The following is a 13,005-nucleotide window of genomic DNA, read 5'->3' as shown; positions in this document are numbered from 1 at the left end:
CGCCACAGCCAGTAGAAATAGGAAGTGGTGACCTGCCAGCAGGGGGCGCCACAGCCAACAAAAATAGGAAGTGGTGACCTGCCAGCAGGGGGCGCCACAACCAGCAGAAATAGGAAGTGGTGACCTGCCAGCAGGGGGCGCCACAGCCAGCAGAAATAGGATGTGGTGACCTGCCAGTAGGGGGCACCACGGCTGTCAGAAATAGGAAGTGGCGACCTGCCAGTAGGGGGCGCCACAACCAGCAGAAATAGGAAGTGGTGACCTGCCAGGAGGGGGTGCCACAGCAAGCAGAAATAGGAAGTGGTGACCTGCCAGCAGGGTGCGTCACAGCCAACAAAAATAGAAAGTGGTGACCTGCCAGCAGGGTGCGTCACAGCCAACAAAAATAGAAAGTGGTGACCTGCCAGGAGGGGGCGCCACAACCAGCAGAAATAGGAAGTGGTTAGGAAGTGGTGACCTGCCAGCAGGGGGCGCCACAACCAGCAGAAATAGGAAGTGGTTAGGAAGTGGTGACCTGCCAGCAGGGGGCGCCACAACCAGCAGAAATAGGAAGTGGTGACCTGCCAGCAGGGGGCGCCACAACCAGCAGAAATAGGAAGTGGTTAGGAAGTGGTGACCTGCCAGCAGGGGGTGCTCTCATCACATCATTTTAAACCTTTTTAATTTTAATGCACAAAGAGCTGGGTGATAACATTGTTGTGGCGCCCCCTCTGGCAGCAAAGAGTATACGCCAACTATAATCCCAGCTATTAAACAAAAAGTGCTTTGCCCTCATCCTCCATCCCAGTGTTTCCAAACCAGGGTGCCTCGAGCCAACGGCTGTCCGGGCATGCTGGGAGTTGTAGTTTTGCAACAGCTGGAGGCACCCTGGTTTGAAGACCCTGCTCCATTCTTTATATTGCAGTGTACCCCCGCCCCTCTGCATACCCACTGTCACTGCTGTGTAGAGAAGCTGTCGGCCCATAGACTAACAATGTGGGCGACCTAACAGGACATCAGTCCGGGCCTGGAGTCAGGAGCACAGAAGATACTGTACAGACCATGATCCCGCCCCCAGGTCATGTGACCAATCATGACGGATGGTTACCAATGTACAGGCCAGGCGCCACAATACCAACCCCCCCCCCCCCCCGGTCAGGGGCCGGCATGATCACATGGTCCAAAGTCACCAAGACTCAGCCCAGAATGACAGGTTTATTTATGAAGAGTAAAGCAGATGAACAACATCTCCCAGCAGCCACTGCTGTAACCTGGTAGGTAGATCAGTCCACAAGCTTCAGCAGAATCGTGAGTGCAGCTCTGAAGTAGAATATAGATTCATCTTCTACATATAACAGGTGATACACACGGTACAGGCAGAGTCCCTCCATAACATTACACCATAGACCAGTGTTTCCCAACCAGGGTGCCTCCAGCTGTTGCAAAACTACAACTGCCAGCATGCCCGGACAGCCTTTGGCTGTCCGGGCTGGGAGTTGTAGTTTTGCAACAGCTGGAGGCACCCTGGTTGGGAAACTCTTCTAAAGACAGTGGTATAGGCAGTGTCCCTCCATAACATTACACTATAGACCGGTATTTCCCAACCAGGGTGCCTCCAGCCTTTGCCAATGGCTGTCGAGGCATGCTATTGTAGTTTTGCAACAGCTGGAGGCACCCTGGTTGGGAAACTCTTCTATAGACAGTAGTAAAGGCAAAGTCCCTCCATAACATTACACTATAGACCAGTGTTTCCCAACCAGGGTGCCTCCAGCCTTTGCCAATGGCTGTCCAGGCATGCTGGGAGTTGTAGTTTTGCAACAGCTGGAGGCACCCTGATTGGGAAACTCTACTATAGACAGTGGTACAGGCAGAGTCCCTCCATAACATTACATTATAGAGAATACATTTTTACATCTCTGAGTCCGGAGTCGATCCGGTAATAATCTTTGTTTTCCACCAGATGCTGGTTACATCCATATTGGTCCTTAGAGCGCCCCCTTCTGATATCTTCCGCTCAGTCGTAGTGTAGACTCTTAAAGGAGCCAAATCTCTTCCGATCTGGGAATCCCGGCATCTAAAAGGGAAGAGGAGTCTGGTGAGGTCGGGGTTAACACGGATGGAGAAGGAAATCTGTGAACGTAGCAGAAAAACACGGTGTCAGCGCGGGCGCAATTATCTGCTGCCATCTGTGCCCCTCCAGGAATGTGCAGAGCTCAGCACCAGGGGGCCCCCCGCACTCCCAGATGGATCGCACAAGATGGCAGCCGCGTCATCTGCCAGAGCGAACAGCCTGATCCCTGAATGTACTGAGCGCGCAGATCCGGGAGGGATCAGATGTAAGAACTGCGCAATACGAGAGAAACTTCTCTACATGAACATAGTGTACGGGATCAGTATATAGGATACGGGATCAGGATATAGGATACATGATCAGTATATTGGATCAGTATATAGGATACGGGATCGGGATATAGGATATGGGATCAGGATATAGGATACGGGATCAGGATATAGGATACGGGATCAGGATATAGGATACGGGATCAGGATATAGGATACGGGATCAGGATATAGGATACGGTATCAGTATATAGGATATGGGATCAGGATATAGGATATGGGATCAGTATATAGGATAAGGAATCAGGATATAGGATACGGGATCAGGATATAGGATACAGGATCAGTATATGGGATCAGTATATAGGATATTGGATCAGGATATAGGATATGGGATCAGGATATAGGATACGGGATCAGGATATAGGATACGGGATCAGGATATAGGATACGGGGTCAGGATATAGGATACGGGATCAGGATATAGGATACGGGATCAGTAGAGGTGCAGATATGATGTATAATATAGGATCAGTGATATATAATACAGGATCAGTGATATTATACAGGATCAGTGATATATAATAGAGGTGCAGATATGATATATAATACAAGATCAGTGATATAAAATACAGGATCAGTTATATATAATAGAGGTGCAGATATGATATATAATACAGGATCAGTGATATATAATACAGGATCAGTGATATATAATAGAGGTGCAGATATGATATATATAATACAGGATCAGTGATATATAATACAGGATCAGTGATATATAATACAAGATCAGTGATATATAATACAGGATCAGTTATATATAATAGAGGTGCAGATGTGATATATAATACAGGATCAGTGATATATAATACAGGATCAGTTATATATAATAGAGGTGCAGATATGATATATAATACAGGATCAGTGATATATAATACAGGATCAGTGATATATAATACAATATCAGTGATATATAATAGAGGTGCAGATATGATATATAATACAGGATCAGTGATATAATACAGGATCAGTGATATATAATACAGGACCAGTGATATAATACAGGATCAGTGATATATAATACAGGATCAGTGATATATAATACAGGATCAGTTATATATAATACAGGATCAGGATACAGGATCAGGATATAGGATACGGGTTCAGGATATAGGATACAGGATCAGGATATAGGATACGGGATCAGGATATAGGATACGGGATCAGGATATAGGATACGGGATCAGGATATAGGATACGGGATCAGGATATAGGATACGGGATCAGTATATAGGATAAGGGATCAGGATACAGGATATGGGATCAGGATATGGGATCAGTATATAGGATAAGGAATCAGGATATAGGATACGGGATCAGGATATAGGATACAGGATCAGTATATGGGATCAGTATATAGGATACGGGATCAGGATATAGGATACGGGATCAGGATATAGGATATGGGATCAGTAGAGGTGCAGATATGATGTATAATATAGGATCAGTGATATATAATAGAGGATCAGTGATATAATACAGGATCAGTGATATATAATACAGGATCAGTGATATATAATAGAGGTGCAGATATGATATATAATACAAGATCAGTGATATAATACAGGATCAGTGATATATAATACAGGATCAGTTATATATAATAGAGGTGCAGATATGATATATAATACAGGATCAGTGATATATAATAGAGGTGCTGATATGATATATAATACAGGATCAGTGATATATAATACAGGATCAGTGATATATAATACAAGATCAGTGATATATAATAGAGGTGCAGATATGATATATAATACAGGATCAGTGATATAATACAGGATCAGTGATATATAATACAGGATCAGGATATAGGATATGGGATCAGGATATAGGATACAGGATCAGGATAAAGGATACGGGATCAGGATATAGGATACGGGATCAGGATATAGGATACGGGATCAGGATATAGGATACGGGATCAGGATATAGGATACGGGATCAGGATATAGGATACGGGATCAGGATATAGGATACGGGATCAGTATATAGGATACGGTATCAGTATATAGGATACGGTATCAGGATACAGGATCAGTATATAGGATAAGGAATCAGGATATAGGATACGGGATCAGGATATAGGATCAGTATATAGGATACGGGATCAGGATATGGGATCAGGATATAGGATACGGGATCAGGATATGGGATCAGGATATAGGATACGGGATCAGGATATAGGATATGGGATCAGTAGAGGTGCAGATATGATGTATAATATAGGATCAGTGATATAATACAGGATCAGTGATATATAATACAGGATCAGTGATATATAATAGAGGTGCAGATATGATGTACAATACAGGATCAGTGATATAATACAGGATCAGTGATATATAATACAGGACCAGTGATATATAATAGAGGTGCAGATATGATATATAATACAGGATCAGTGATATATAATAGAGGTGCAGATATGATATATAATACAGGATCAGTGAAATATAATACAGGATCAGTTATATATAATAGAGGTGCAGATATGATGTATAATACGGGATCAGGATATAGGATACGGGATCAGGATATAGGTTTATGGGATCAGGATATAGGATATGGGATCAGGATATAGGATATGGGATCAGGATATAGGATATGGGATCAGGATATAGGATATGGGATCAGTAGAGGTGCAGATATCATGTATAATATAGGATCAGTGATATAATAGAGGATCAGTGATATATAATACAGGATCAGTAATATATAATAGAGGTGCAGATATGAGGTATAATACAGGATCAGTGATATATAATAGAGGTGCAGATATGAGGTATAATACAGGATCAGTGATATATAATGGAGGTGCAGATATGAGGTATAATACAGGATCAGTGATATATAATAGAGGTGCAGATATGATGTATAATACAGGATCAGTGATATATAATAGAGGTGCAGATATGATATATAATACAGGATCAGTGATATATAATAGAGGTGCAGAAATGATATATAATACAGGATCAGTGATATATAATAGAGGTGCAGAAATGATATATAATACAGGATCAGTGATATATAATAGAGGTGCAGATTTGAGGTTAAATACAGGATCAGTGATATATAATAGAGGTGCGGATATTATATATATAATACAGGATCAGTGATATATAATAGAGGTGGGGATATGATATATATAATACAGGATCAGTGATATATAATAGAGGTGGGGATATGATATATAATACAGGATCAGTGATATATAATACAGGATCAGTGATATATAATAGAGGTGCGGATATGATATATATAATACAGGATCAGTGATATATAATAGAGGTGGGGATATGATATATATAATACAGGATCAGTGATATATAATAGAGGTGCGGATATGATATATATAATACAGGATCAGTGATATATAATAGAGGTGCAGATATGATGTATAATACAGGATCAGTGATATATAATAGAGGTGGGGATATGATATATATAATACAGGATCAGTGATATATAATAGAGGTGGGGATATGATATATAATACAGGATCAGTGATATATAATACAGGATCAGTGATATATAATAGAGGTGCGGATATGATATATATAATACAGGATCAGTGATATATAATAGAGGTGGGGATATGATATATATAATACAGGATCAGTGATATATAATAGAGGTGCGGATATGATATATATAATACAGGATCAGTGATATATAATAGAGGTGCAGATATGATGTATAATACAGGATCAGTGATATATAATAGAGGTGCAGATATGATGTATAATACAGGATCAGTGATATATAATAGAGGTGCAGATATGATGTATAATAGAGGTGCAGATATGATATATAATACAGGATCAGTGATATATAATACAGGATCAGTGATATATAATACAGGATCAGTGATATGTAATAGAGGTGCGGATATGATATATATAATACAGGATCAGTGATATATAATAGAGGTGCAGATATGATATATAATACAGGATCAGTGATATATAATAGAGGTGCGGATATGATTTATATAATACAGGATCAGTGATATATAATAGAGGTGCAGATATGATGTATAATACAGGATCAGTGATATATAATACAGGATCAGTGAAATATAATACAGGATCAGTGATATATAATACAGGATCAGTGATATATAATAGAGGTGCAGATATGATATATAATACAGGATCAGTGATATATAATACAGGATCAGTGATATATAATACAGGATCAGTGATATATAATAGAGGTGCAGATATGATATATAATACAGGATCAGTGATATATAATAGAGGTGCAGATATGATATATAATACAGGATCAGTGATATATAATAGAGGTGCAGATATGATATATAATACAGGATCAGTGATATATAATACGGGATCAGTGATATATAATACAGGATCAGTGATATATAATACGGGATCAGTGATATATAATACAGGATCAGTGATATATAATACAGGATCAGTGATATATAATACAGGATCAGTGATATATAATAGATATATCATGAGTCACTTACTGCGTTCCCGTCCCGTGTAAAGTATCTTTTCTCTATCACCTGAAACACAGAAGAAAATCCTATGAAGTGAGAGAGGACCCCGACCATGTGACATTACAGGAGGACCCCGACCATGTGACATTACAGGAGGACCTCGACCATGTGACATTACAGGAGGACCCCGACCATGTGACATTACAGGAGGACCCCGACCGTGTGACATTACAGGAGGACCCCGACCGTGTGACATTACAGGAGGACCCCGACCATGTGACATTACAGGAGGACCCCGACCATCGACGACCATGTGACATTACAGGAGGACCCCGACCGTGTGACATTACAGGAGGACCCCGACCATCGACGACCATGTGACATTACAGGAGGACCCCGACCATCGACGACCATGTGACATTACAGGAGGACCCCGACCATCGACGACCATGTGACATTACAGGAGGACCCCGACCATGTGACATTACAGGAGGACCCCGACCATGTGACATTACAGGAGGACCCCGACCATGTGACATTACAGGAGGACCCCGACCATGTGACATTACAGGAGGACCCCAACCATGTGACATTACAGGAGGACCCCGACCATGTAACATTACAGGAGGATCCCGACCATGTAACATTACAGGGGGACCCCGACCATGTGACATTACAGGAGGACCCCGACCTTGTGACATTACAGGAGGACCCCGACCTTGTGACATTACAGGAGGACCCCGACCATGTGACATTACAGGAGGACCCCGACCATCGACGACCATGTGACATTACAGGAGGACCCCGACCATCGACGACCATGTGACATTACAGGAGGACCCCGACCATGTGACATTACAGGAAGACCCCGACCATGTGACATTACAGGAGGACCCCGACCATGTGACATTACAGGAGGACCCCGACCATGTGACATTACAGGAGGACCCCGACCATGTGACATTACAGGAGGACCCCGACCATGTGACATTACAGGAGGACCCCGACCATGTGACATTACAGGAGGACCCCGACCATGTGACATTACAGGAGGACCCCGACCATGTGACATTACAGGAGGACCCCGACCATGTGACATTACAGGAGGACCCCGACCATGTGACATTACAGGAGGACCCCGACCATGTGACATTACAGGAGGACCCAGACCATGTGACATTACAGGAGGACCCCGACCATGTGACATTACAGGAGGACCCCGACCATGTGACATTACAGGAGGACCCCGACCATGTGACATTACAGGAGGACCCCGACCATGTGATATTACAGGAGGAACCCGACCATGTGATATAACAGGAGGACCCCGGCCCCAGAGATCACAGTGTCCTCTCTCCTGCCTGTGGGTAACTCTTTACTATAGCAAATACACAAGGAAGAGACATTACATCATGTGACTGATATCAGCCGCTCCTCTTATAACCTCTATATATTACATCATATGTGATGATATCAGCCGCTCCTCTTATAACGCTCCAGTACTGATATAATCTCTATATATTACATCATATGTGACTGATATCAGCCGCTCCTCTTATAACGCTCCAGTACGGATATAACCTCTATATATTACATCATATGTGATATCAGCCGCTCCTCTTATAACGCTCCAGTACTGATATAACCTCTATATATTACATCATATGTGACTGATATCAGCCGCTCCTCTTATAACGCTCCAGTACTGATATAATCTCTATATATTACATCATATGTGATATCAGCCGCTCCTCTTATAACGCTCCAGTACTGATATAATCTCTATATATTACATCGTATGTGATATCAGCCGCTCCTCTTATAACGCTCCAGTACTGATATAACCTCTATATATTACATCATATGTGACTGATATCAGCCGCTCCTCTTATAACGCTCCAGTACTGATATAACTTCTATATATTACATCATATGTGATGATATCAGCCGCTCCTCTTATAACGCTCCAGTACTGATATAATCTCTATATATTACATCATATGTGATATCATCCGCTCCTCTTATAACGCTCCAGTACTGATATAATCTCTATATATTACATCATATGTGATGATATCAGCCGCTCCTCTTATAACGCTCCAGTACTGATATAATATCTATATATTACATCATATGTGATGATATCAGCCGCTCCTCTTATAACGCTCCAGTACTGATATAATCTCTATATATTACATCATATGTGATATCAGCCGCTCCTCTTATAACGCTCCAGTACTGATATAACCTCTATATATTACATCATATGTGATATCAGCCGCTCCTCTTATAACGCTCCAGTACTGATATAATCTCTATATATTACATCATATGTGATGATATCAGCCGCTCCTCTTATAACGCTCCAGTACTGATATAACCTCTATATATTACATCATATGTGATGATATCAGCCGCTCCTCTTATAATGCTCCAGTACTGATATAACCTCTATATATTACATCATATGTGACTGATATCAGCCGCTCCTCTTATAACGCTCCAGTACTGATATAACCTCTATATATTACATCATATGTGATGATATCAGCCGCTCCTCTTATAATGCTCCAGTACTGATATAACCTCTATATATTGCATCATATGTGATGATATCAGCCGCTCCTCTTATAACGCTCCAGTACTGATATAATCTCTATATATTACATCATATGTGATGATATCAGCCGCTCCTCTTATAACGCTCCAGTACTGATATAACCTCTATATATTACATCATATGTGATATCAGCCGCTCCTCTTATAACGCTCCAGTACTGATATAATCTCTATATATTACATCATATGTGATATCAGCCGCTTCTCTTATAACGCTCCAGTACTGATATAACCTCTATATATTACATCATATGTGATGATATCAGCCGCTCCTCTTATAACGCTCCAGTACTGATATAACCTCTATATATTACATCATATGTGATATCAGCCGCTCCTCTTATAACGCTCCAGTACTGATATAATCTCTATATATTACATCATATGTGATATCAGCCGCTTCTCTTATAACGCTCCAGTACTGATATAACCTCTATATATTACATCATATGTGATGATATCAGCCGCTCCTCTTATAACGCTCCAGTACTGATATAACCTCTATATATTACATCATATGTGACTGATATCATTCTCTTATAACGCTCCAGTACTGATATAATCTCTATATATTACATCATATGTGAAATCAGCCGCTTCTCTTATAACGCTCCAGTACTGATATAACCTCTATATATTACATCATATGTGATGATATCAGCCGCTCCTCTTATAACGCTCCAGTACTGATATAACCTCTATATATTACATCATATGTGACTGATATCATTCTCTTATAACGCTCCAGTACTGATATAATCTCTATATATTACATCATATGTGATATCAGCCGCTCCTCTTATAACGCTCCAGTACTGATATAATCTCTATATATTACATCATATGTGACTGATATCATTCTCTTATAACACTCCAGTACTGATATAATCTCTATATATTACATCATATGTGATGATATCAGCCGCTCCTCTTATAACGCTCCAGTACTGATATAACCTCTATATATTACATCATATGTGATGATATCAGCCGCTCCTCTTATAACGCTCCAGTACTGATATAATCTCTATATATTACATCATATGTGACTGATATCATCCTCTTATAACGCTCCAGTACTGATATAATCTCTATATATTACATCATATGTGATGATATCAGCCGCTCCTCTTATAACGCTCCAGTACTGATATAATCTCTATATATGACATCATATGTGATATCAGCCGCTCCTCTTATAACACTCCAGCACTGATATAACCTCTATATATTACATCATATGTGATTATATCAGCCGCTCCTCTTATAACGCTCCAGTACTGATATAATCTCTATATATTACATCATATATGATATCAGCCGCTCCTCTTATAACGCTCCAGTACTGATATAATCTCTATATATTACATCATATGTGATATCATCCGCTCCTCTTATAACGCTCCAGTACTGATATAACCTCTATATATTACATCATATGTGATTATATCAGCCGCTCCTCTTATAACGCTCCAGTACTGATATAATCTCTATATATTACATCATATATGATATCAGCCGCTCCTCTTATAACGCTCCAGTACTGATATAATCTCTATATATGACATCATATGTGATATCAGCCGCTCCTCTTATAACACTCCAGCACTGATATAACCTCTATATATTACATCATATGTGATTATATCAGCCGCTCCTCTTATAACGCTCCAGTACTGATATAATCTCTATATATTACATCATATATGATATCAGCCGCTCCTCTTATAACGCTCCAGTACTGATATAATCTCTATATATTACATCATATGTGATGATATCAGCCGCTCCTCTTATAACGCTCCAGTACTGATATAATCTCTATATATTACATCATATGTGATGATATCAGCCGCTCCTCTTATAACGCTCCAGTACTGATATAACCTCTATATATTACATCATATGTGATATCAGCCGCTCCTCTTATAACGCTCCAGTACTGATATAACCTCTATATATTACATCATATGTGATGATATCAGCCGCTCCTCTTATAACGCTCCAGTACTGATATAACCTCTATATATTACATCATATGTGATGATATCAGCTGCTCCTCTTATAACGCTCCAGCACGGATAAAAGCTCTGGATTTTTGGGTTACTGTCCCTTTAACACTTTACCTTATCGAAGAACCTGCTGAGTTTGACAGCGTTGGAGGATCCGGCAGCGAGATACCGTGTATTAGTGCAGTCCTGTATAGAAGGAGAAAATCACACTGTTATACTGCCCCCTGTTGGTCACTGTACAGTATAGCGTCTGATACTTTCTAATAGACTTCGTGTCTCACTTCCTCTGCTTGCTGTGGGAGCGAATTAATCTCACACCTGAGATACCAGATATGAGGGAAAACAACTGCTACACTGCACCAAACAATGCTCTGTACAGACACTGAACCAGCAGAGGTACAACCAACGGAAGAGATCACATCCTAACCAGCAGAAGAGTGAGTGCAGCTCTGGAGGATAAGACATGATGTAACAGCAGAAGAGTGAGTGCAGCTCTGGAGGATAAGACATGATGTAACAGCAGAATAGTGAGTGCAGCTCTGGAGGATAAGACATGATGTAACAGCAGAAGAGTGAGTGCAGCTCTGGAGGATAAGACATGATGTAACAGCAGAAGAGTGAGTGCAGCTCTGGAGGATAAGACATGATGTAACAGCAGAATAGTGAGTGCAGCTCTGGGGGATAAGACATGATATAACAGCAGAATAGTGAGTGCAGCTCTGGAGGATAAGACACGATGTTCCAGCAGAATAGTGAGTGCAGCTCTGGAGGATAAGACATGATGTAACAGCAGAATAGTGAGTGCAGCTCTGGAGGATAAGACATGATGTAACAGCAGAATAGTGAGTGCAGCTCTGGAGGATATGACAAGAACAGTTTCCTCACCAGATTTATCTCCTCGGCATTGAAGTCCTCAGCCAGGAAGGCCGTGCGGGTGAGAACCTCGTTCCGTTTGGTCTCCGGGATCTGGTCCAGTTTGGTGCCGATGATAAGAAGAGGGATCTGGTTATCTGCAAAGTTCTCCCGGTCATAATCCCTGAGGGAACAAGAACACAGGAAATGTACAGATATATTATATACCCCCAGTGTATATATATATATCTATGTATCCTCAGTGTATATATATATATATATCTATGTATCCCCAGTGTATATATATATCTATGTATCCTCAGTGTATATATATATATATATATATATATGTATCCTCAGTGTATATATATATATATATATATCTATATATATATATCTATGTATCCTCAGTGTATATATATATATATCTATGTATCCCCAGTGTATATATATATATCTATGTATCCTCAGTGTATATATATATATATATCTATATATATATATCTATGTATCCTCAGTGTATATATATATATATCTATGTACCCTCAGTGTGTATATATATCTATGTATCCCCAGTGTATATATATATATCTATGTATCCTCAGTGTATATATATATATATATCTATGTATCCCCAGTGTATATATATATCTATGTACCCCC

At 40.3% G+C, this 13,005-nt stretch overlaps 2 protein-coding genes across 2 annotated transcripts in view; both read right to left on the bottom strand.

Moving 5' to 3' along the window:
- HGD (homogentisate 1,2-dioxygenase) overlaps nt 1–1,027 on the bottom strand; it is a 67,571-nt gene extending 66,544 nt beyond the window's left edge. The window contains exon 1 of the mRNA XM_056554345.1: nt 932–1,027. Coding sequence (XP_056410320.1) covers nt 932–964 — 33 coding nt within the window. The 5' untranslated portion in view covers nt 965–1,027. The remainder of the gene's footprint in view (nt 1–931) is intronic.
- A 153-nt stretch (nt 1,028–1,180) lies between these two features.
- RABL3 (RAB, member of RAS oncogene family like 3) overlaps nt 1,181–13,005 on the bottom strand; it is a 32,822-nt gene continuing 20,997 nt past the window's right edge. The window contains exons 5-8 of the mRNA XM_056554349.1: nt 12,376–12,526; nt 11,605–11,676; nt 6,887–6,925; nt 1,181–2,053 (exon numbers count right to left, since the gene is read on the bottom strand). Coding sequence (XP_056410324.1) covers nt 1,994–2,053; nt 6,887–6,925; nt 11,605–11,676; nt 12,376–12,526 — 322 coding nt within the window. The 3' untranslated portion in view covers nt 1,181–1,993. The remainder of the gene's footprint in view (nt 2,054–6,886; nt 6,926–11,604; nt 11,677–12,375; nt 12,527–13,005) is intronic.

Source organism: Hyla sarda, unplaced genomic scaffold (genome assembly GCF_029499605.1).
Source record: "Hyla sarda isolate aHylSar1 unplaced genomic scaffold, aHylSar1.hap1 scaffold_68, whole genome shotgun sequence".
Classification (NCBI taxonomy): domain Eukaryota; kingdom Metazoa; phylum Chordata; class Amphibia; order Anura; family Hylidae; genus Hyla; species Hyla sarda.
The sequence above is the reverse complement of the archived record's forward strand: the minus strand, read 5'-3'. Positions and strand labels throughout refer to the sequence as shown.